General features: G+C 34.8%; 1 protein-coding gene across 9 annotated transcripts in view; it reads left to right on the forward strand.

Annotated features, from left to right (window-relative positions):
- NBEA (neurobeachin) overlaps nt 1–26,651 on the forward strand; it is a 680,233-nt gene that overhangs the window by 436,782 nt on the left and 216,800 nt on the right. For all 9 annotated transcript variants that reach the window (XM_070520525.1, XM_070520517.1, XM_070520519.1 and 6 more), the window contains one exon: nt 17,966–18,090. In XM_070520525.1, the coding sequence (XP_070376626.1) occupies nt 17,966–18,090 (125 nt within the window). The remainder of the gene's footprint in view (nt 1–17,965; nt 18,091–26,651) is intronic.

Raw genomic sequence — 26,651 nt, forward strand, 5'->3', positions numbered from 1 at the left:
CAGTAACATATAGAACCTGAGCGGATGCTTCGGGGCTTATTTTTCTAATCTATCATTTTCACATTGAAAACTATCCCTTAAAGACCATAAAACCACTTTATTCCTTACGATACTAAGGAACCAGGCTTATAGGGAGTAGTGCCTGAGAGGCAAAAAGAGACACCCGAATATTTTGTTTCTCAGAAAACTGCTTTCCTTGAAGAAAACACAATAAAATAAAAAGCAAATTAAGGAATGAAATAAAACATCCAGTACTCTCTGAGGATACTTTACTTTGTACAACAATCCAAAAAGAGTCTTAAAAGCTCTCTGATTATTTAAGAACACAATGAAGGTTCTTCTTCAATGGTTTGCTCTGCCCTTTAGCAAATAGGTGTGCATCTACCTTCACACTTACAGGGCAAATATACACCCCTTTAAAATTACTGGGTAACATTAACATGGTTTTTCAGAGCTCACTGTGAATAAACTGAGAGTTTTCTGTGTAGTATATTTTATGATGAAAGGTTTTGCTTTTGTGTTATGTGACTTAGATTACATTATCATACTTTAACCAAATGATACTACCTTTTCCTCTTTCTGATAAAAGAACCAGTAGGTGGCATACTGCTTTTAGGAGCAAAAGTGATATGAAAAAACACGATAGCTGGTCGCTGCAACAAACAAACAAGTGAAAAGAAAGGCAGAAGGGAATAGAAGCTACAAATGGTCTCCTAGAGAAGGCAGCCACATAAGCAAAATATTAGATTGTAACTCAGGTAAAAATAAGAAACCCATACAGGAAACAACATTTTAGACAAGTTTACTTTCCTGCTCACTTTCTTTTTCATTTTTTGGCTGTTTGATTTGGTTGCTAATAGAACTTTTCTCATTATTAAGTATAGCTTGTGCAGTCTTACCTACACTTCAATAATGTTCACTAGTTTTCCATCTAAAGCTTCATTGTAGTTAATTGAGTACCTTGTTCAATTCAAATACATTCATTAATCACGATCTCGCTCTTCTGTGAATCCAAAATGTTTCAGAGAGTTTCTCAAGAATCATCATTCAGAGTAACTGCTCCCCACTAATATGCATGGGAACAAATGATATAGCCAAAAAGTTGGAGTGCCTCTCCAGTGGTGTATTTGGAATCCTGGGTATGGAATCCTGTCTTTCCCTCTAGGTCCAGTAATCACAGAAAGAGGGAACAAACTAGGCGGGTCTAAAAAGACTGGGCTGAAGACAAGGATTTGGCTCTCTGAACTATGACTTTAAAGTATCAGAATGTGAGAGACACATTTCATAGACAGGAAGGATGCATTTTTAGGAGCTTCACCAATAAATTTATTTTAATTAACAGATAAACTACACAACCTCAGGTTAGAGAGAATGAAAGTATGTCAAAGAAAGATGACTTTGGAAGAAGTGCTCAGTTATATATAGGAAAGAGAGTGAGAACAGCATTAATGGCTTAAGATATACATCAAATGTGTATGTGTAGATATATAGTTTGGATAAGATATATAAAATATATAGAGTATGTACTATATAAGATATATAATGTGTACATGTGCTTACAGCATTGAGATAGTATATATCACTAGGATTGACTAAATAGCATGCAAGGCACGTTAAATAAAAGGCTGATGATTTTGCTTATGGAGGAGAACTAAGAGTGCCAATAAATACACAATTCATTTGGCCATCATGTTTTTGTAATCATGCTTCACCAGCTTACTCACACCTTTGTGCTTCTACATTCACTTGTGCAATAAGTTGATTCCCCTATTTTTATTACTGTATCTCGTCTTTTTCCTTCTTAACACATAAAAAATTTTAATTATGAATTTGTTTGTTTACTTACATTATGAAATAGACTGAAAGCTGCACAAAGGCAGGAGTCATGTCAGTTTATTCATCCATGCATGCCTAGTTCTTACCCTATAGCCTGGCTCATATCAGGTGTTCAGTAAATATTTGTTGACTAAGTGAATGAACATACACAACACGTACAGAGCATCCGACGTATTTTGTAGTTACTATTTTTCATTCAGAATAATTAGTTCTGGTTGTAGAGAAGCAGGAGACAGCTGTACTGGTACTTTCAGTGTAATATCCTCAAGATAGTCCATTTCCTTGGCTGTTTTCTTTATGGTTGGAGGCAGTGTAGCATGAGCCAGGAAGTCAGGTGGCCTGAGGACAGATACTCATTCTGCCACCTACTGGTTGCTTAATCTTGGGCACATTACTTAACCTATCTGTGCTTGCCTTTCTTCATCTGTAAAATAGGTTAATAACAGTACTTATCTCAAAGGGAAGTTATGAAGAGCAAATGAGTTAATACATATATGGTGCTTGGAAAATTATGTGCAACACAATAAACTCTCAGCAAATATTGGCCCTTCTGTAAGTATTATTCTAGGAACTTACAGAATTCTTGGGTTAGATTATACTATGGTGATATGGTGACATACAACCTTCAGACCTCAGCGCTTCAATGTAAGAAAAGTTTATTTCTCACTCGTACTGCATGTCCTGCATGGGTCTGCAGGGACGCCCTGCCCACTGAAGTCACTCTGGGACACAAAGTGATGGAGACTCCGTGTCAGTGTGTTTTCTTGATTACTACAGTGGAGGGAAGGCACCGTGGCAAGTTGTTTATTGGCTCTCAAAACTTTTGTCTGGAAGTGACTCACTTCTGCTCACGTTTTATTGGGTGAAGGAAGTCACATAGGCCTGCCTTATTTCAAAACGGATGGAGTATGTCTGCCATTTGTCCTGAGCTTTTAACTATTAGTCTCTCAGTTAATATTCGTGTTTTATTTGATCTTGGTAAAATTAGAAGTCATGTACAAAGGTCCTGAACTCAATGATTACCACCAGTTCTTTAGCCAAGTAGAAATTCAAGTTCTCACTGTATTTAGAGTTGTGTTTAGCGAAATATTCCTTTGTTCCTTTCACTCTTTTACCTGTTCCATTGGATAGTTTTTGTTACCAAATACCAAGTAACCAATTAGCAGTTTAGTAATGCTTTACCAGGTAAATTCAGTTTTCCCCCTAGCTTATGAAGGTGATCAATTCCTGGAAGGGGAGGAGGGATCCCTTTTAAGAAAATTGAGTATATTCTCATAAGTCTAAAATGTAAATTATAAAAAATTTAATGGAGAATAACTATGATTTCCTGAACTCTATTAATGCTAAAATAACACAAAATTCCATTTAATGAACACCATTACATCAATAGTAACATAAATTATCATCATAGAACCTAACTGGGGATCTCCCCTTCATTAATTACTGGCTGTTTATCTACTCTTTTCCAGCAATTATGCACTGTACTTGTAAAACCACACTCAGGAACAAAACATGATACTTAGTGTTTCTTTTTTTCTTTTTTTGCTGGGAAAGATTTGCTCTGAGCTAACACCTGTTGCCAATCTTCCTCTCTCTCTTTTTTTTTTCCTTCCCCAAAGCCCCAGTACATAGTTGTATATTCTAGTTGTAAGTCCTTCTAGTTCTTCTGTGTGAGCCGCTGCCACAGCATGGCTACTGACAGAAGAGTGGTGTGGTTCTGCGCCAGGGAACCAAACCCGGGCCACTGAAGTGGAGTATACTAAACTTTAACCGCTAGGCCATCAGGGCTGGATCTGATACTCAGTGTTTCTATAATTCAGTCATGAAAGGCAAAAACAAAGCTATAAATAAATAAATAAATGAAAATAGTACATATGATATCACACTCTCAGTCCTAGTTGACATCACTAGATGTCATGAGATTATAAACTAGCAAATCCAAGCAGAACTTTGGTGCTGCATGACTACCTATATGAGTTGTGGAGATGATAGCACAGTGGCTCCTGTAAGTGTTCACCTGACTGCTCAAGTGCAGGAAATCTAAATTAGCCCTCCTTCATGAAATGAAGTGATTGTGAACCTAACTTAGAGTAGTAAATGAAACTCTCAGAGCACTCAAAATATATTAACCTAAGTTGGCATATCACAGAGTAAAATTTTTTGATCGTGCCTACAAATTATTGATAACAATCACATCTAAAGTTACTCTTAAATAAAACTTACTAGATTCGTCTCTATTGTTGTTCTTTTCTGGAGTGGCTCACATGTTACACAAGAATATGGCAAAGTATATCTTATGCTGAAATATTAAATGGAGTGATGGGGGCAATTTAGTTAAAGAGTTTATGGGCTTGTATATTGATGAATTTCAGTGGGAAAACAGAGAGAAGAACAGGTGAGTGAGAAAAAAGAAAAGGAATATATCTTATATGTTATGCTGCTAGAATGTATCTTCAGCACCAAGAACATTGCCTAACACAGGATAAGTGCTCGGTAAATATCTTTTTGAATGGGAACATTGAAGGAAGGAGAGAAGGAAATAAGTGAGTAGGGGTTTGAACAGAAAGCAGAGTGATGATTTCCTAGATAGTAACCTGGCACACATGCCAAATATAATGGCGTTGGAACAGAAGCATTTTTTAGGCACATTTTGCCAACAGAAGAACCTCTAATGATTTTTGACTTGCTGTAAACAGTATTATCCCCCAGAAAAATGAGGACAAAATGAGAGAATTATTTACCTCCTTTCTAACAATATTTGTAAACATTTTTGGATCAGAAACTATTTTGAGAAAAATTTTATTAAAACCGTGGATCTCTTCCCCAAAATACAAACGTACATATCCCACAACATTTTGCATGTCGTTTCAGGAGCTTTGTGGACCCGTAAAAGTAACTCATCCAAGGTTAGTAGTTATGAGTAAATTACCACATTTTTTTTTCAATAATGGGAATGATAGAAGACATATAGGAAAGCAGATTTCAAAAATTTCAGGAAAAACAGTACAAGTCCCAAGACCAGAAATTCAATAAAGAAATCATTTTCAGTATTTATGAGAAATTTTTTAAATGTAGTGGTGAAAATATAGTGGAAAGAAATGCCAACAAAAAAGAAACCATTGTGAGTGAAAAACACGTACGAAAAAAGTGTAAAGAGGAACACAAGTACAAAGGAACAACACAAAACTATGAGATAGGTGTTAGGCAGAGCAAACCCAGAAGAAGGTGAGGCATAGTCTACAAAACTATTAACTACTAACATTAGTGACATTAAACCCCTCCATCAGGTCCCACAAAGGCAGGGAAATGGCAGTCTTCTTTTCTGTTAATCCAGAAGTCCACAGTAGGTGCAAAATATTGCTTTACTTTTTCTGCAAATTATGCAATGAGCCCATATAATCAACCTCTTATGAACTTCCCCTAGTCCCATCTGTGCCTGGTCTTTGTCCTCTTTTCTAGGCTCTGCTTTCTCCACCGCCCTCCAGGATCAGGGCTCCTCCCAGCTTACACAAGGCTGGAGCCACAGAGATGCTTATACAGGCCTCTCGTGGAAGAGTTTTCTTGGATCAGTATAATCTCCACATTTCTAGGGACCTCATTTGTTAGGGTTTTCAGAATCATAAGAATGGAGAATCTGTAAAACAAACCAGTATTTTTCTTGCTGGTATTGACCATCTCTCAGTAAGTAATTACACTTTAAAATAAAATAAAATAAAAATCACCCTTTCTACTAGGGTTGGAGAAGGGAAGGAAAAAAGGACAGAGTAGTGAAGAGGGTAGAAAATTACTTCCTGCCACACTATATTGGATTTGGAAGGAGGACAACAAGGAAGGTACTGCTGGCACACTTGGTAGGTTTGGAGGCACCATTCCTATCACAGTCTGGGTAAATGATACTTATGGGATGGGCCCATTGCTTGGGGACTAACAGTTATTTTAGAAGATGATCCAAAGAAAGCACAATTCTCAGTGCCTATTGTTATTTCATCTCTACTCAGTTCCACTATCTTTAGACTAAACACAGTAAAACAAGCATGGTTCAGAAGGAGCAGAAGTTTCTTTAAAAGGGTTTATTTCTGTTCAAATATTAAAAGCCCCAAATATGACGAAAGACTGACTCTTAGTAATCTAAGCGAATTTCCACATAGATAATGGGGAAAAAACAGAAGAAAAACTTAGAGAACAAATATCCAAAGTTTCCCAAACCACCCCCTCAAAAAAGAAGTGAGAGATGGATTTAGGATTTTAGAAACTTCGGATGAATGTTTTTCTTTGTTACTTTTACTTAAATTTAGTTTTGTATTATGAACCAAGAATAGTGTTGTTTACTGGTTTAATTTACATGAGGACTTTTTTCAGTCTGGAAAGGTAAAGGAGAAACCTAATTTAAAATAAATCAAAAACACTTAGGAAAGAATTTAAAATGAACAGGATATGGGTGGATTTTGACATTAACAATAGTAATTTTTTAAGTGGGTATGACAGAATACAATTTTTCCAAATCACAATTTAAACCAGTTTGTGATCTTAGAAAGAAGAATGACTTCCATTGAGATGCAGCATTCGCTCTATCATTATTCATTGAACTTGGTTAACAGCTGTTATGTGTCTCTCCAGTATAGGAGGGAGTAAGCTGGCAGTCAAAAGTGGATGTGTCCCCCTCCCCTACAGCAAACGTTGAGAAAAGTGATTCATTCTTTATCATTTTCCCTCCCAATACCATCCTTGACCTCGGTTGTCTCATAGGCAGTATTCTCTACAATACGTGTCCATAAATATGGCTGGTTGACTGAGTATGGGTACATGATTTGATACCCAAATTAGGATAGAAATTAACCCTAGGCATAAGAATCCAAGATTACTCTTTATGCAGTTTTCTAGGGGATAGAGATAGTGAAGGAAAACATTTGTTTTCATCATTAAAAGTAAATAAATATCAGGACTGGCCCCATGTCTCAGTGGTTAGGGTTCTGCTGGCAGCCTGGAGTTTCCTGGTTTGGATCCGAGGTGCAGACGTGCTCCACATATCAGCCATGCTGTGGAGGCATCCCACATACAAAGTAGAGGAAGATTGGCATAGATGTTAGCTCAGGGCAGATCTTCCTCACACACACACACGCACACACACACACACACCCCCCAAGTAAATAAATATCATGAAAGTATAGGGTGCTGAATTTGGAAATGAAAAAAATTGTCTGTATAACTTCATTATATGTGTGAGTATAGAAAATGACACATATATCTTGAAGTCTTGATATGGTAAGGACATTTTTTAGTTGAACTTTGTTTTAAGATAATTGTAGATTGACATGCAATTTAAGAAATAACACAGATCCTATGTGCACTTTATCCAGTTTCCACCAGTGGTAACATATTGCAAAATCATAGTACAATATAGCAACTAGAATGTTGATACAGTCAAGATGCAGAACATTTCCACTATCAGAAGGTTCCCTCATGTTGCTGTTTTACAGTAACACCCACCTCCCTCCTGACTTCCCTTTTTCCTTAACCCCCGGCAGACACTAATCTGTTATTATTTCTATAGTTTGCTCATTTCAAAAGTGTTATATAAATGGAATCATGCTGTATATAACCTTTGTGGATTTTTTTTTCACTCAGCATGATTCTGTGGAGAGTCATTCACGTTGTTGTGTGTACCAATGTTTCATTCCATCTTCTTGCCAAGTAGTAGTCCATGGCAGGGATGTACCACATGTGTTTAACCATTTACCTATTGAAGGACATCTAGGTTGTTTCTAATTTGTGGATATTACAAATAAATCTGCTGTAAACATTTGTGTATATGAGTATATAGAGTGACTATACTATTTTGCATTCCCATCAACAATGAATGAGTGATCCAATTTCTCCATATCCTTGCCAGCATTTGGTGTTGTCACTGTTTTTTTATTTCAGCAGTTCTGATAAAAGTGTAGTTATATCTCACTGTGGTTTTAATTTGCCTATCCCTAATGGCTAATGATGTTGAACATCTTTTCATGCTTGTATTTGCCATCTGTATATCTTCTTCAGTGAAATGTCTCATGTCTTTTCTTATGTTCTAATTACCTAGTTGTTGTTTTTTTTTTTTTTTTTTTTTACTGTTGGGTCTGAGAATTCTTCATGTATTCTAGATACTAGTCCTTTTTCAGGTATGTGGTTTGCAGTTATTTTCACCACCCACTCTTTTTTTGTCTGTATGTGAGGAAGACTGGCCCTGAGCTAACATCTGTGCCAATCTTCCTCCACTTTGTATGTAGGATGCCTCCAAAGCATGGCTGATGAGTGGAGTGGCTTCACACCAGGATCCAAACCCGCAAACCAGGCTGCAGAAGTGAAGCGTGCAGAACTTTAACCACTCAGCCACGGGCCGGCCTGACACTGCCTACTCTTTATATCCTCTTAATTATTCTTTTGTAAAGCAAATATTTTTAATTTCTATGAAGTTTAATTATCAATTTTTCCTTTGATGGCTTATGCTTTTGGTTTTGTTGTCAAATCTAAGACCTCTTTACCTAGCCCTATCCCAAAGATTTTCTCCTTGTTTTCCCCTAAATTTTTTATAATTTTAGAATTATTTATCTTTCTGATCCAATTTGAGTTAATTTTTGTGTAAGGTGTGAGATTTAAGTTAGGGTTTACTTTTTTGCCTGTGGATGTTCACTTGTTTCAGCACAGTTTTTTGAAAAGCTGTCTTTACTCCATTGAATTGGTTTTCCATCTCTGTCAAAATCAGTTGGGCACATTGATGTGTGTCAACTTCTCTATCTGTTTCATTAATCTCTGTGTCTATCACTTGGATTTGTCACATAGTCTTGATTGCTGTAACTATAAAATGTCTTGAAATCAGATAGGCTCATTCCTCCCACTTTTATCTTCCTTTTATATAAACTTTAGAATAATCTTGTTTGTATTTACTAAAACTCTTGCTGAAATTTTGATAGGAATTTTGTTTAACTTGTTTATGAATTTTGGGAGAATTGATATCTTTACTATATTGAGTCGTCCAATCCATGAACATGGTATGTCTTTCTATTTTATTTAGCTATTATTTGATTTCTTTCATCCGTATTGTGTAGTTTTCATTACACAAGTCCTGTACATGTTTTTCTTAGATTTGTACCTAAGTAGTTCTCTCTTTTTTAGTGATTTTAAATTTTATGTTTTATTTAGTGTCCATCTGTTCATTGCTAGCATATTGAAACACAACTGATATTTGTATATTTATCTTCTATCCTATGACTTTGCTAAACTCATTTATTAGATCTAGGAGTTGTTTTTTTGTTTTGTTTTGTTTGTTTGTTTGTTTTGTTTTGTTCTGAGGAAGATTAGCCCTGAGCTAACATCTGCCACCAGTCCTCCTCTTTTGGCTAAGGAAGATTGGCCCTGAGCTAACATCAGCCCATATTCCTCTATTTTACCTGTGGGATGCCTGCCACAGCATGGCTTAATAAGTGGTGCATAGGTCCACACCCAGGATCTGAACCAGCAAGCCCTGGGCTGCTGAAGCAGAACATACAAACTTAAATACTACACCATCGGCCAGCCCTTAGATCTAGGAGTCTTTGATAGATTTTTTTGTGATATTCTACCATAGGCAATCATGTCATCTGCAAATAGGGACATACTTGTTTCTCCCTCCCTTTTCTATCTATGTTCTTTTTATTTCTCTTTTCTGCCTTATTGTATTGGCTAGAAATTCCAGTACTATGCTGAATAAGAATAGTGAAAGCAGACATTTTTGCCTAGTTCCCAATTTTAAAGGAAACTCATTCAATATTTCACCTTTAAGTATAATTTTAGTTCTAGGTTTTTTGTAGATGCTTTTACCATGTTGAGGAAGTTGCCTGTTATTCCTGTTTTTCTGAAGAATTTTTTTTTATCATGAATGGGTGTTGAATTTTGTCAGATTCCTTTCTGTGTTCATTGATGTGGTCATATGGTTTTTCTTCTTTAGCTGTTAATATGGTGGATTTTCATTTTCAAATTTGAACCACCTTTCCATCTCTTGAACAAACTCTACTTGGTTATCATGTATAATTTTTATTGTGTATTCCTGAATTCTATTGACTGGTATTTTGTGAAGGATTTTTGTGTCTGTATTTATAAGGGATATTGGCCTGTAGTTTGTATTGTCTTTGATTTTTTATTGAAGCAATACTAGTTATAAAATTAATTGAGAAATGTTTTTTCCTCTTCTATTTTTTAGAAGAAAAATTCTTCTATAAAAGTTTGATAGAATTTTCCATTGAAATCATCTGGGCCTGGAGATTCTTTTTGGGGAGCTTTAAATAATGTATTAAATTTCCTTAAAAATTATAGAACCATTCATATTATCTCTTTCATATTGAATGAGTTATGGTAGTAATGTTTTTGTGAGTAATTGGCCCATTTTGTCTAAGCTGTCAAACTTGTGTGTATAGAAGCTTTCATAGTATTTCTTTATTATGCCTTTGATGTCTTCAAGATCTGTAGTGGTATCCTCTGTTTCATTCCTGATACTGGTAATCTGTGTCTTCTCTCTTTTTTCTTTGTCAGTTTTATTAATCTTTTCAAAGAACCAGCTCGTTATTTTATTGATTTTCTCTATTGTTTTTCTCTTTTCAGTTTCATTGATTTCTACTTTTATCTTTATTATTTCCTTCCTTCTGCTTGCTTTGCTCTTCTTTTTCTATGTTCTTAAAGTAGGACTTAAGTTTATTGATTTGAGGCATTTCATCTTTTCTAATTTAGGCATTTAGTTCTATACATTTCCATCCCAGTACTCTTTTAGATGTGTCCCACAAATTTTGATATGTTTATTTTGTTTTTCCTTTAGTTCAATATATTTTTTGCTTTCCCTTGAGAATTCTTTTTTGACTTATAGGTATTTAGAAGTGTATTACTTTAGTTTCCAAGTGTTTGGAGATTTCTCTGTTGTCTTTCTATTACTGATTTGTATTTTTATTCCATTTTTGTAGAAGAACACACTGTATGATTTCAATTCCTTTAAATTTGTTATATTTGTGTTATGCCCTAGGATGTGGTCTGTCTTGGTGTATGTTCCATAGGCACTTGAAAACAATGTGTGTTCTGCTGTTGTTGGTTGGAGTGTCCTAAAAATGTTGGTTGTTGGTGGTGTTCTGTCCTGCTGTATATTTGCTGATTTTCTGCCTAGCTGTTCTATCACTTGTTGAAAATAGGATTGTATATATAAACACTATGGTTGTATATTTGTTTCTCCTTTCAGTTCTATCAGGTTTTGCTTGATACATTTTGGAGCTCTGTTGTTTGGTGCATACACATTTAGGATTTGTATCTTCTTGGTCAATTGACTCTTCTATCGTTAGATAAGGTCTTTCTTTGTCTCTAGTAATTTTATTTTCTCTGAAGTATATGTTTATCTAAGATTAATGTAGCCACTCTTGCTTTCCTTTGATTAATGTTTGAATGGTATATCTTTTTAATCCTTTTACTTTCAACCTGCCTGTATTGTTACATTTGAAATGGATTTCTTGTAGACAGCATTCTTTCTGAAGCATTATTTTTTTTCTTTTTCATTTGTTCTCCCTGTTTTTTGTTGCTCTGTTTTGTTTTTTCTGCCTTCCTGTGGGTTACTTGAGTGCTTTTTAGAATTCCATTTTGATTTAGCCATTGCGACTTTCTTTTTTTTAGCATTGTACTGAGTGTGTTTGAATATTTTATGAGGAAAGCAGGAGTTAGAATGATATTTTTGTAAACCTTAATTGGAAATTATGTTGAAATTCTTCTTGTTATTTTAATTATAATTGTCTTTTTTGTAGTTGAAAAAAATAAGTTAGACACATTTTTATACCTAAAATGAATGCATACTACTGATCAATCAAATGGAGATATATGTGTTAGTATAATTCCTGGGACGGTTACAAAAAGAAGAGACTAAAAGAGAGTGTATTGCAAACTACAATTCAAATGGCAGTTGCAATTTTCTATGGCAGAACGAAAGGCTATTTATCTATTGCATGAAACAAATTTCACAAATAATAAAGTGGATAACATCAACAGAATTTTTTAGCAAATGCATAATTTTAATAAGTTATTTCTCAAGAGTAAAAAAAAAAAAATCAGTCAAATTGTTCACCTGAAATCAAAATTAAATGTTCAACAAAATTTTTGTAAATAATATTTTTAGTTTTTTATGGAGATATAATTGACATATAGCATTATGTTAGCTTCACATGTACAACATAATTCAGTATTTGTATATATTGTGAAATGATCATCACGATAAATCTAGTTAAAGTCCTTCACCACACATAGCTACAAAAATATTTTTTCTTGTTATGAGAACTTTTAAGATTTACTCTCTTAGCAACTTTCAAATATACAATACAGTATTATTAGCTATAGTCACTATGCTGTACATTACCTCCCCATGACTTATTTATATTATAACTGGAAGTTTGAACCTTTTGACCCCCTTTACCCATTTCACCCACCCCATACCTCCCACCTCTGGCAACCAATCTTTTCTCTGTATCTGTGAGTTTTGCTTTTTCAGTTTTGGTTTTGTTTTGTTTTGTTTTAGATTCCACATATAAGTGAGATCATACAATATTTCTTTCTCTGTTGACTTATTTCACTTAGCAGAATGCCCTCAACGTCCATCCATGTTGTTGTAAATGGCAAGATTTCCTTCTTTTCTGTGGCTAAAGAATATTCCATTATGTGTGTGTATATATATACATATATCTCACATTTTCCTTATCTCTTCATCCATTGATGGGCACTTAGGTTGCTTCCAAGTCTGGGCTATTGTAGATAATGCTGCAGTGAACACAGAAGTGCAGATATCTGTTGGAGTTAGTGTTCCCATTTTTTCCAGATAAATACCCAGCGGTGGAATTGCTGGACCAAATGGAAGTTCTAATTTTAATTTTAGGGGGAACCTGAATACTGTTTTCCATAGTGGCTATACCAGTTTACATTCCCACTAACAATACACAATGGATCCCTTTTCTCCACACCCTCTCCAACGCTTGTTTTCTCTTTTTGATAATGGCCATTCTAACAGGTTTGAGGTGATATTTCATCATGGTTTTGATTTGCATTTCCCTGATGATTAGTGATGTTGAGCATCTTGTCATGTACGTGTTGACCATCTGTATGCCTTCTTTGGGAAAATGTCTATTCAGATCCTCTGCCCATTTTTTTTTTTAAAGATTGGCACCTGAGCTAACAATTGTTGCCAATCTTATTTTTTTTTTTCTGCTTTTGTCCCCCATATCCTCCCAGCACATAGTTGTATCTTTTTAGTTGTGGCATGAGACCACGCCTCAACATGGTCTAATTAACGGTGCCATATGCACGCCCAGGATCTGAACCAGTGAAACCCTGGGCTGCTGAAGCGGAGCACGCAAAATTACCCGCTTGGCCATGGGGCCGGCCCCTCTCCCCATATTTTAATTGGGTTGTTTGGTTTTTTTGCTATTGAGTTATATGAATTCTTTATATATTTTGGATATTAACACATCAGATATATGATTTGCAAACCTTTTCTCCCATTTGGTAGGTTGCCTTTTCATTTTGTGGATCGTTTCCTTTGCTATGCAGAAGTTTCGTAGTTTGATGTAGTTCCACTTGTTTATTTTATTTTTGTTGCCTTTGCATTTGGTGTCAAATCCAAAAACTCATCACCAAGACAAATGTCAAAGAGCTTACTGCCTATGTTTTCTTCAAGGAGCTTTATTGTTTCAGGTCTTATGTTTAAATCTTTAATCTACTTCACGTTGATTTTTGTGTGTGGGGTAAAATAGTGGTCCAGTTTCATTATTTTGCATGTAGTCTGTCCAGTTTTTCCAACACTGTTTATTGAAGAGACTGTGCTTTCCCCATTGTGTGCTCTCAGCTCCTTTGATCATTATATGCAGAGGTTTATTTCTGGGCTCTCTATTCTATTACATTAATCTCTGTGTCTGTTTTTATGTCAATACCATACTGTTTTGTTTACTATAGCTTTGTAACATCATTTGAAATCAGAAAGCTTGATGCCTCCAGCTTTGTTCTTCTTTCTCAAGATTGCATTGGTTATTTAAGTAGTTTTTGCTTGTATGTAAATTTTAGAATTGTTTGTTCTGTTTCTGTGAAAAATGGCATTGACATTCTGATAAAGATTGCATTGAATCTGAAAATTGCTTTGGGTAGTATGGACATTTTAACAATATCAATTCTTCCCATCTGTGAGCATGAAACATCTTTCCATTTATTTGTGTCTTCTTCAATTTCTTTCATTAGAGTCTTATAGTTTTCATTGTAAAGATCTTTCATGTCCTTGGTTAAATATTATACTTTTTGATGCAGTTGTAAATGGGATTGTTTTCTTAATTTCTCTTTCTGATAGTTAGCTATAGCATTTTTTAGTATGTTTCTTTCTATAGCTTTTTTAGTGATTGCTCTAATTATTACATTATTTATACATTGCTAATCACAATCTACTGGTGGTGTTATTTTACCAGACCAAGTAAAGTATAGAAACTTTACCTCCCTTTACCCTCTCTCATTTATATTTGTCTTAAGTATTACCTCTACACACACTTAGAACCACATCAGACACTATTATAATTTTTGGTTTGACAGTAAAACATAATTTACAAACTCAAGAGGAAACAGAAAGCCTATTTACTCATATTTTGCATATCATGCTCTTTTCTCCTTCCTGATGTTTTATAGGACTGCCTTTAGCCATTCTTTTAGACTAGCTCTAATGGTGACAAATACTTTCCATATCTTTCACCTAAAAATATCTGCATTTCTCCTTTATTCCTGAAGGATATTTTCACTCGTTGTAGGATTCCCACTTGACAGTTCCTTTCTTTCAGCACATAACAAATATTTTGCCATTTCTTCTGGCCACCATAGTTTTTAAGGTGAAATATGCTGTTGCTCTGTTTTACCTCTATTGGTAAGATGTCATTTTTCCCTGTCTGCCTTTTGGGTTTTTCTTTGTCTTTAATTTTCAGACTTTATTTATGATGTGTCTTAGCATAAGTTTTTGTGTTTATCATGTTTGGAATTTAGTCAGCTTTTGCAATCTGCACATTTATGGGTTTTTGCCAAATTGGGAAAGTATTCAGCTGTTATTTCTTCAGGTACTTGTTTCTCCCTGCTCTCTTTCTCATCTCCTTCCAGGACTCCAATGACCCAAATGTATAAAGGTGTTATAATTCATAAATCCCTAAGGTTCTGTTCAATTTTTTAGTCTATTTTAGTTTGTTCAGGCTGGGGAATTTCTATTGTTCTATCTTCTAGTTACGTGATTCTTTTTTCTGTCCCCTCTATTCTGCTGTTGAGCTCATCCACTGAACTTTTTGTTTTGGTTAAATAAAAAGTTTGTTTGTGTTTGTCACTTATAAAATTTCCATTTGGTACTTCTTTCCATCTTCTATTTTGATGTTGTTGTTGTTGAGACTTTTTGTTTCTTTGCTGGGCTTTCTGTTTTTCATTTTTTTCAAGCATAAGTGCTCTTTGAAGCATTTTTTATCATGGCTGGTTAAAATACTTGTCAGAAAATCCTAACATCCCTGTCATCTCAACATTGACATCTACTGATGATCTTTTTACATCCTATTTGAGATCTTCGAGATTCTTGGTATGACAATTGATTTGAGATTGAAACCTTGACATTTTCTTATTATTTTCTGAGGTATTTTTATCTCATTTAAACCATCTGTTTTAGTTGACTTTCTCTGACAGAGAAGTGGGGAGCACTGCCTCTTCATTGCCAGGTGGAGGTAGAAACCTAGATTCTCCATTTATCCTCTATTAACATCCAAGGAGTAGGTGGTTCCTCACCACTGCTTGGCAGGGATGGGCGTTCCAGCTGTGGTATCCACTGGTGGGGGTGGCCCCATTGCTGTGGGTCAGTGATAAAAGTCCTGACTACTGTGCCCCCTCTGACACCACCCCAATGAGGAGAGGAAAATCCCTCATTACTGTCCAATGGGGATGAAAATCCAGACTCTCCACATGGTCTCCATTGACTCCTTGAGGGAGGGGCACCTTGTTACCAGGCAGCAGAGATGAAAGTTCTATTTGGCCTTCTGTGATACTACCCCAGTGAAGATGTTAGGACAACTCATTACACTTTCCTGAGGCTTCAAATCCAAACTCCCCTACTCATCCTTTGCTGGTGTAGATAGGGCGGGGCCACAGTTTCTCTCTGGTGTTTGGCTAGAGTACAGTAATTGTTGTCTACAAGTTTTCCATCTTCCTAGGCTAACCCTTTCCAGGTCCTTTGGCTAGAGAAAGCAGGCTTTTGTTGGGAGCTCTTTTGGGGGGCTTTTTTTGTTTGTTTACACCCATTGGCCTATCTGCATTTCTAGCCTCTTTCCTTCAAGTCTAGACTATCTGAGATGAAAAGACAATCCAGGAAACTCAGCACTACATTGTTCCTTAGACCCCAGGTCCTTAGCCAGTCCGCCTTCTGCTCTCCACCTTTCAGAGGATTGTTATGTCTGTTTTTTACGTAGTGTCCAGATTTTTCAGTTGTACGTAATGGGGGGAATAGAGAAAAGTATGTTTATGGTTAGAAATTTGAGAAAACATTAGATCTGTGGTCTCTCCTGGTGAATTCAGTTACTTAATTTTAACATACTCTTAAGGAAAATCTTCATAACAAGAATTTAGCATGGTCTTGCTTAAACAACTAGGATTAGTCTGTATTTTTAAGAAAAGAAATCATCCTATTTTTAATTAATGACAGAGGTATATACTTGTAACAGTTACTTATCAGGTAATCATTATTTTTACAGAAGAAAGTTATTATAATTATGATTTTTAGAAAAACTGGTATATTAAAATATACTTCAAATGCTTGTAATTTTGACATTTTTTATACATCCCTTACATTGTTATGTTCTTTTACAATTAAGTTATAGAAAACAAAATTATAAATCTAGAAAATCTAAAATATTTTTCAAAAGTAAATCATTGATCTCCATGATTTTAAAAGTAAAAAAAAATCTTTAATTTATTGAATATTTATTGAAAACGTAGCATGTGCCAGACAGTATTCTAGAGATACAATGATGAACAAGACAGATGCAGTCCCTGCTGTAAGCAGACATCATATTCTTTTCCAATAAAATATCAAAATAAGAAATGAAATCAAATCTTGTATGAAAGCATTTTATATGTTTTTATGAATAGTGCTGCTCAAGAAAATTAGAATATTATCTTCTGAGTATGTTACTCCAAACACTATGTAGAGAAAAACAGACTGCTCAAGCAGTGGCATTTGTCACCAATATTTATTGAAATTAAGTTGAAAGCAAAAATTATGTCATGAAATGTTCCATTGATATACAATGAACATATTTCAGTGGTTTCTGAAATATCTCGTGGAGTTTTAATATTAGTTAAGAGTGTAACATGGTTTAGACAATGTTACCCAATGATGGCCATGATTGTTAATAGTTTATATTAGCTGAAAGCTGTAAAATCATCCAAGAACTCTGTTAGCATTGAACTAATAATTTACCAAGACAATTACTACATAGTGGAATTTTTTGCAGCTCTAATTCAGTATTATTAATAATGGATAAAATTGCACTTTTCTCAGGTTGCTGTGGGCAATAGGGAATTATTTCAATGAATATTTCAGCACATTATTTTAATCATTGTTCCACCAAATCCAAGTGGGCAATATTTTATAGTTCTTAATTCAGTCTACTAAGAAACCACGGTCATTAAATTGCAACCTATTTGTAGTGAAGTCTATCCTGTGATTTACAAGCATTGTTAAAAACAGTGTAAAAGAATGCAAACTGTGCCATTAATATTTGTAATTTGATTCTGCGTTTGTTACTAAATTCCCCATGATTGATGTTTTTAGTAGAGAGAAGAACATTGTAAAGAAAGCAGAGCTGAGTGTTATAATGCCTAAAATAAGAGAATGTTACTATGTTAAATTTTGTTCATTTGTAGAGGAAACATATGTATACATATGTATACAAACACAGTTGTATACAATATAAATGTCTCAAAAATTATCTAAATTTTCCAATGAGACCAAAGAAATAAAAATTTAATTTTATGGAAAAAATGTATTTCCAGTTATACATTGTTATTGATAGTGATTATTGTTTCTTTATTTTCCCATTGTTAGCCAATTGCATGATTTCTGGCGTTTGGATTACTGGGAAGATGATCTTCGTCGAAGAAGAAGATTTGTTCGTAATGCATTTGGCTCCACTCATGCTGAAGCATTGCTCAAAGCTGCAATCGAGTATGGTTAGTACCAGTGCTTTTTAACACAAAAATCCTGCTGGATGTGAGATGACTCTTTGTGGTTGATAATTCTTTTTTTCAATAGCATTTAAGATTCTCCATGTCATAAGTCAAAAATATTCTGTTCTGCTTCCTCCATTCGAAGATACTTCAGCATCATTTAGGTTACACTTAATCAACACACTAATTCCCCTGCTTTATGTATTTTAGACACTTTAACTTCTTTTTAATAGATTAGAGACTCTACGTAGTTGGTTGTTACCCAACATTCTTCTCATACAGCCTAAAACAAGAGTAAAATCAGTTTTTCAGTGTGTTTCAAACTCTGGTGACTAAGACCCAAGGTGAAAAAAATATATACTGTTGTAGTCATGTACTCAGATTTATATATTTTTGTGCATAATGCGCGTGTGTCTATGTCTGTATACACACACGTATACTAGATGAATATACATATATACATGAAATATGTATATATGTATATCATTTGTGTATATATGCATGCATATACTTTAAATACTTCAGTATTTAACTGAAACAAATATCTTAATAATTTCATTGCATGAATTCTCTATTTTAATCCTATCCTATTCTATTCTATTATTTTCAATCTAAAAATATAAAATAAAATAAATCCTGCTACAATATGTCCATTTAAATTCCCAATACTCAGGGCCCGCCCCATGGCCGAGTGGTTAAGTTCACGTGCTCCACTTTGGCGGCCCAGGGTTTCACTGGTTTGGATCCTGGGTGCAGACATGGCACCGCTCATCAGGCCATGCTGAGGCGGCGTCTCACATAGCACGACCAGAGGCACTCTCAACTAGAATCTACAACTGTGTACTGGGGGGCTTTGGGGAGAAGAAGAAGAAGAAGAAAAAAAAAAGGATTGGCAACAGTTGTTAGCTCAGACACCAATCTTTAAAAAAAATAATAATAAAATAAAATAAATACCCAGTCCTCCACTGAGTTGCAAGTGAAGTCTGAAAAAGACCATTCCACGTTAAAGATATCGTCTGCTGTGACACTACCATAAAACTGTTCCCTAATTATCCCTTATAAAATGTACAATAAATCGTAAACCTCCAAACATCTTTTTGTAATTTAATAAAAATGCTGCTATTGTAGATTGCTGTCCACCAAGAAGTATGCACAGGGCTATTTGTCCACTTACCCCTTTTTAAATGCTCTAACAAGTTTAAGTGTGATTGATCATATCAGAATTTTATAAACCATATACTCTCAGAAAACATCATTAATGAACACTATTCATATATTTTTGTTATTAACCACTTTTGTTCTTAGTTACTTGTGTTTTTATGTTAGTTTTCATTTATTTAAGAGTAATAAAAGAGCCAACTGTTTTAAAATTTACCATAGTTTATAACATATAATACCAATCAGAAAAAATACTTAATCCTAATAAAAAGAAAATGGGCAAAGCTTTTAAAATTTGTTGTGCAAACAGTCTTTCAATGGATATACAGTCATGCATCAGTTAACAGAGATACGTTCTGAGAAATCTGTTGTTAGGCGATTTTGTCATTGTGCAGACATCATAGAGTGGCCTTACACAAACCTACATGTATAGCCTACTGCACACCTCGGCTATATGGTACTAATGTTATGGGCCCACTGTTGTGTATGTGGTCTGTTGTTGACTGAAATGTTGTTAGACGGTACATGACTGTAACTTAGTGAGGCTCAAAACATAAATGAGGATTTCATATGAAACTATTATGCTTTGTAACTTTATACACTAAAAGTAACTACAGGAAAGGATATGCTAGGGAAAAATTATAGTTGGCCTGTATTGTAGGGGACTTCTTTAATCAACTCAAAAGATTACCTAAGTTGGGGCCCACCTGGTGGCATAGTGGTTAAGTTCATGCACTCCGCTTCGGTGGCCCAGGGTTTGCCAGTTCAGATCCTGGATGCGGACGTACACACAGCTCATCAATCCATGCTGTGGCAGCATCCCATGTGGAAGAACTAGGATTTGCAATTAGGATATACAACTATGTACTGGGGCTTAAGGGAGCTAAAAAAAAGATTACCTAGGGATTTTAGCACCTAAGGATTTAGCACCAACTTAAAATGAGATATTACCTTTATGCTCTATAGAAGAGGTTCTCAGAAATACCTACTTAAAGTGGCATGCCTTTTCATACGAACTTAAAATTATTAAAACTTCATTTTACATATGCAATAATTTACACTTTTTCACCAATTCATCTTGAATTCATCACATTTGAAATTAGAAACATCTAGAGACAATTCGTAACAGGTTAGGCTAGAGTGATATTATTAGTGATACTGTGTTGCCAAAGCTTTAATTATATAGGATGCACATTATACTATGTTCAGCATTCTACAGGTTGCTTTAAAAAAGGTTCTGCTAGAAAAGTATTCCTTTTGGTTCTCTATAAAAGTGGATACTTGCTTTACTTTGTGTGTTTAGTTTATAAAATATCTTGATTATTAAGCCAGTGTCAAAGCCTATCAGAAACAAATTTTAAAATCTTTTACCTTAAAATCTTTTTAAGACTGATAGTCATGGTTTAGTAACATAGTAACTATTATTAATGAACCCAAACTAAAAAATAATACTCTAATTTTGAAAGAGATAAAAGATGTAGGTGATACTAAATATCCTCTGTGTGTAATGTAAGTGTATTTTAAAATATATAGTGATTTATGAATTTTAAATACTGTATGATCAGCAGTATTCAGAACCTATTATCCCTCTTGAGTTGGGTTCTTGATAAAAGGAAATAGGGATATGTTTTTCTTTTCATACATATCTAGAACAAAGACCACATGTATGTCATAAAATATTCAGGAAATCTACATGGTACCCGTGTGAGAGTTACTCCATGATCATTCTCAGGGTTAAGGTCATGTAGTGGAAGACAAAAGAAAACTAAAACGATTCTACCTCCAAAAACAATCCTAGAGCACATCTCTTCAACCTTCATCACAGTTCACATCTATGGACTTTTGGAAGTGGGTAGAAGGTAGGGAGTAAAATAGGGAGGATGTGAGGAGGGTGAGTGGAAAGTATTCCCTGAAGTGATCTGTACGTAGAAGTAGAAGGAGGATCACCGACTGCCAAGAGAAAAATGTATATTGTCTCTTCTTCCAAACTCTCAGTGTGCCTTCTAACTTGTGTATGTATTCTTCACAAGAAATAGGACGTAAAGTTCAGTAATTATTACAAAGCACTTCATCCAATAAAAATAGATGTTGAAAAATTTATTGAAAACATATTTTTTGTATTTTAAAGAAAGCTTTTGTGTTCACATATTGCCAGAACATTCATATAAAAGTAAAACGAGGCCAGCCCCATGGCCAAGTGGTTAAGTTCCTGTGCTCTACTTCAGTGGCCTGGGGTTCACCAGTTTGGATCCTGGGCACGGACCTACACACAGCTCATCAGGCCATGCTGTGGTGGCATCCCACATAGAAGAACTAGAAAGACCTACAATTAGGAAATACAACTGTGTACTGGGGCTTTGGGAATAAGAGAAAACAAAGAGAAAGATTGACAACAGATGTTAGCTCAGGGCCAATCTTCCTCACCAGAAACAAAACAAAACAAAAGTAAAACAACCCAGCCCACCATTAGGCACTCCTGCTGCCATTAAACATGTACTTATGTTTAAGTACCTTAAGGTCTGGCAGTGTGTAGACTAACATCCAAATGATTAAATGTTTTGGTGTATGTGGAAATAGATAAAGGGTGCACCTACAAATTTTAAGAGAGCTTCTAGAACAAATTGAAATTCAATTTCTTTCTACCTCTGTATTAAATAATTACAGGATTTCAGTTTTCCTATAAATTCTATCTTGAAAGTTAAGCATTAAATGCACAGAAACTCTGCTGTAATCTTTGATCAAAAAAATGTTTCATATTCGTCTACATTGTAGCAACAAAATTGTTTTAAGAGCAGAAGAATATCTTATGAATGGAACTTTCACTTTGGCCAGAAGTATTTCAATCAGTGATCAAAGTTTTCAGAATTTTAAACAAGTTGTACAAGCCGAGGGAGTAACCTTAAGTTACTTGAATAGAGAATATTTACATGGCCATCAAAGCAACCCCTGGGAGATAAATGCTGGTCAGGTCTATCTCTTCCTTTAGTACATTATGTTTCAGGAATGTGAGTCTATACTAATGTAGCAGAAGTGAAACTGAATTAGCAGACTTAATGTTTTAATAAAAATGTTTTGAATCACTTGGTTTTTCCCTAAATTCAGTCAAATACTTTACATCAAATTGTAGTTAAACTTTTATGTTATGGGCAGAAACATTTAGCCATAATTTGGATTTCATGACATTCTTTTCAGGCAATTTATTTGGAGGCACCAAATAAATATATTAACAATTCTTTCTTGAAAGAGCAAATAATCTGAATTGGATATATTTTCAAGGTGACAAAAGGACAATAATTTTATTTTATATTTATTTTGAAAAGCTTTCTCTTCAATTTCATTATTAAAACTTTCAGTTGACCTTTTTTGGTTGGAAAACATCCTTAACACTGATGGAGTTTTTCATGCTTCTTAGTAATACTAATGAATTGAATAATTTATGAGGTTGTCATGTGCAAAAGATTTGGTGTGATTTGATATACTTTCAGCCTCTGGTGTTAGAATATGATTAATAAAAACCTAGAGGCATGTAATTTTTTTCCTGATGTTTAATGTTTGAATTTTCTATGTATTGAATGTGTTATTTAGGTGTTTTCTAATAGTAAAATCTCATACAAGTGCAAATTCAATTGATTACCAGGAATTTTACAAACCATAACACTGGAAAATAGAAGGAAAATATTTTTAAACTTATAAATGCACCTTCTGACCTGCAGGATTTTCTTCTTCAGGGCAAATTAGCTAATAAGAAAATGATTGAAAAAGGAAGGTTTTGTATATTATTTGTATGTTCCAATAAAACCTAGACTAGTCAACTTCTGGTGCTTTAAGATTATGTTGTCAAAGAATAGCACAAAATCTTGATAAGTTTGGTTTTCTTTGTTGACTGTCAATTATTGTTTAGAACTCTGTTTGCCCTCCATAAAATTATAGTGGAACAATGTTTCATCAGAGCCTAAGATCTCAAGTTCCCCCGTGTCTGTGATCAAAGACATCAGCTTAAATAGGTCTGATCAGGCATCGCAGGAGAGAGCAGGCTGCTTCAGCTGGAGGAAAAAAAAACATGGAGCAAAGATGACAAAGTTAATCAGTCATTTCTTTGGCAGTAAATAATAAGATATGCTGAGAACTGCAAATGAGAACATCCTTAGGTTCCTCAGAGATGTGTCTGCTTAACACCTGATTTATCTAAGCTTGTGAAGCCATCAAGGTATGACCTTGATGAATAAAAAGCAGCTCTGTAATGAATCTGGAATTAAATTAGTTCTGATGGGATATGCATGGCTACTGTGATGTGCAACTTGCAGTCATCAAAAAATAAGAAAAGCAGTAAGAACAAAATCACTGATGCAGCTCTACAGTTGTTAAGAAAGAAGCTTCAAATTATGAATTCATTTTTTTCTCACTTCAATTTGAAGAGTTTATAGTTGTAATATTTGAGAAAGATGATTTGATTTTTTTCCTTAATAATGTATTGTGAGTATTATGTAGAGACTCTAGCTAATGTCTTATTATTGTTCATTGATAACTCCATTTTATTTGATATGGTATTACTCAGATATCCATATTTAGAATGAAATAGATGATCTGATTGTGATTAAAATAATTTATTGAAAAATTAATGATGTAAATTTTTTAGAAGAGAGAAAGACGTGCAGGGAATCATCTTTCAGCTCTTTTTTGGTGCCAGTATCATATTTAATATCATAGCCTTGTCTTCACCCTGTGGTTTTTATAGTCTCTTAAAATATTTAAAACAGAATATATAAATTCTAAGTATTAAAATATGCTTATAAAATGCATTTTACAGATTTTGTATAACATTTTCCTATCAACAAAGTTTTCACAACTCTTCTGCTTTTAAAGTGAAGCCTTAGATTGTAGGCTTTAAGCAGATTCAGGAGTCAAGTAACCATATTAATTTAAAAACATTTATTGAATATCTTCTACATGCCATGCATGTGGTAGATGCTGGATTCAGAAATTGAGACAGTTTCTACCTTCAAACATCACATAGTGTAGTGCTTCTCAATGGGTGTGGAGGTCAGGTGGTGCTACTGGCATCTAATGGGTAGAGACCAGGACTATTGCTAGAATATCCCACTGTGCACAGGAGAGCTCCCCCAGAGCAACAACAGCAATTCAGCCCAAAATGTCAGTAGTACCAAGGTTGAAAAAAACCTGGACTAGTGGAAAGAAATGCACAGTTATCATAGAGGGAGGTAATATTTCATAAAGGAGCACAAGGGAGAGAGTGTCTAGTGGAATGGAGTCAACTTCATAGAAGTAATTACTGATGAACTGTCTTGAGAGAAGATTAGGAGTTTACTAGATGAGCAGGGAAGGGCAAAGTAATAACAGAAATTACCAAGACATGGAGGTATGAAAGGGCCTAACTTACTCCTTTGAATGGCCTTAATATTTTGCACTTGGTAACAGGTCACTTTGTAAAGATTTCAAAGAATATCTTGATTTTAGATGTTTCATATTTCTGAGATAAAAGAAAAACCATTTGGGAGACCAGCCCTGGGGCCTAGTGGTTAAGTTAGGTTTGCTTCACTTCAGTGGCCCAGGGTTCACAGGTCAGTTTCCAGGATGGACCTACACCACTTGTCAGTGGCCATGCCGTGGCAGCGATCCACATACACAATAGAAGAAGATTGGCACAGATGTTAGCTTAGGGCAAATCTTCCTCAGCAAAAAAAAAAAAGAAGAAGAAAAACCATTTGAGGGCAGGAATCATGTTTCTTCTCTCTATTCCATTTAGAGCATCCACATTAATCAGTTTTATGTACTTAATTGTTATTTTTATTTAATTGATAATTGATAATTTCAAGCTATACTCACAGTATTTTAACAACATCCACTCATCACTTTCAGTAGCAGCATTAAAGGATGGTATTTCTATGGAATATTTCTAATAAGTATGGTATGGTATTTTCAAGTTCTGAAATATATTTTTTATGTCTCTATTTCCCCTTACAACATCAAAATCTGTTAAGTATAAGGAACAAATAAAATTATATTAGTGGACTTATTGCTGAGTGGCATGAAACTGTTCATAATCTTGCTTATATTCTTTTAGACTAATTTTTCATAAAATATACATACAATTACGTTTATAAATAATTACAATACAGTGCGATAAATATTTTCATTGAGGTGTACTAAAAATGCTGTGTGAGCTCAGTGATGGGGGCTGCCTAACTGAAGAAATACATTTTAGCTAGACTTGAAAGGAAGAATGGAGATTTTCTCAAGCCAGTAAGTGGATTGGTGGCAGTGTGGAGAAAGGGACTACAAAACACAACACAACATGATGTGTCCCTGGAATGGAAAATGGTGCTTTATGAGGGAACACCAGATAGCATGGGGAGATGGTATGAAGATGAGGCTCAAAGGGCTGTTTGAAGCCATGATGTAGAGGGGTTTGCCGATAAACTGAGCCATTAAAGGTTTTTCTTTGGGAAAATGACAGACCATAGAAATTAAGTGACATGCTAAGTGAGAAATGATAGGTGGAGTAAAAACTCCATCTAAATACCATTCCCATACTATACAGTATGTTGCTGTAGATACATTTGGAATTTTCTTAAGTGCAAGAGCATCATTGACCATTTCCCCATTCTAAAGTTTACCTGCTAAATTTTGGCCTACTCTTATAGCCTCTCATCTGTAAAGATATACCAGTACAGATGAACTTAGTGTCATTCACAAGGTGTGCATTTCATGTCATTTGTAAAAACATATTTTAAATGGTTTTGGTGTTTGTGAAAGTGCTTTAAATAACGTATTTGAGCACCATTTCTCAGCTATTCCATTCTTTTTGAGGTAATTGAAATTTTTGTTAATTATCTCTTTATCACGTCTCTGCTTGCTTACCTGTCCAAAACATTTTGCCCCCCATTTCCCAGAGTTTAAAAGTAAATTTCCCACACTGAATTTTGTGATAGGCTTTAAAAAGAAAACCCAAGCATCATTCCCCAGGTTAATGGCATCCACTGCAAGAGAAAGTCTTCCCCACCCTCTCAGTCCCCCTTCAAGTTGTCCATTTCATCTTTTCTTTCATTCCAGAAGTTGCAAAAACTTTCTTCCTTCCATTCTGTTGCTCTTCTGCCATCTACCCCTTCTGACTCATAATGCAAGATTTCTTTTCTTTGTTCCTTTTTCCCTTATTCCTTCCTTCCTGAAAAGAAACATGCTCATTGTAGAAGATCTAGAAAAGGCCAAAAAAGTTTAAAGAAGGGGGAAAAAATCACTCATAGACAACACATAAAGATAGCTGTCTTTACCGTGTTGATGTATTTATTTCATGCTAGTCTTTTTCTATGCATACTTTAACATAGAGACCAAACACTGTGCTATGTACTCAAACAGTCACAAAGATGAAGAATGCAGCATCTCTGCTC

Source organism: Equus asinus, chromosome 11, assembly GCF_041296235.1.
Source record: "Equus asinus isolate D_3611 breed Donkey chromosome 11, EquAss-T2T_v2, whole genome shotgun sequence".
NCBI classification, from domain to species: Eukaryota; Metazoa; Chordata; class Mammalia; order Perissodactyla; family Equidae; genus Equus; species Equus asinus.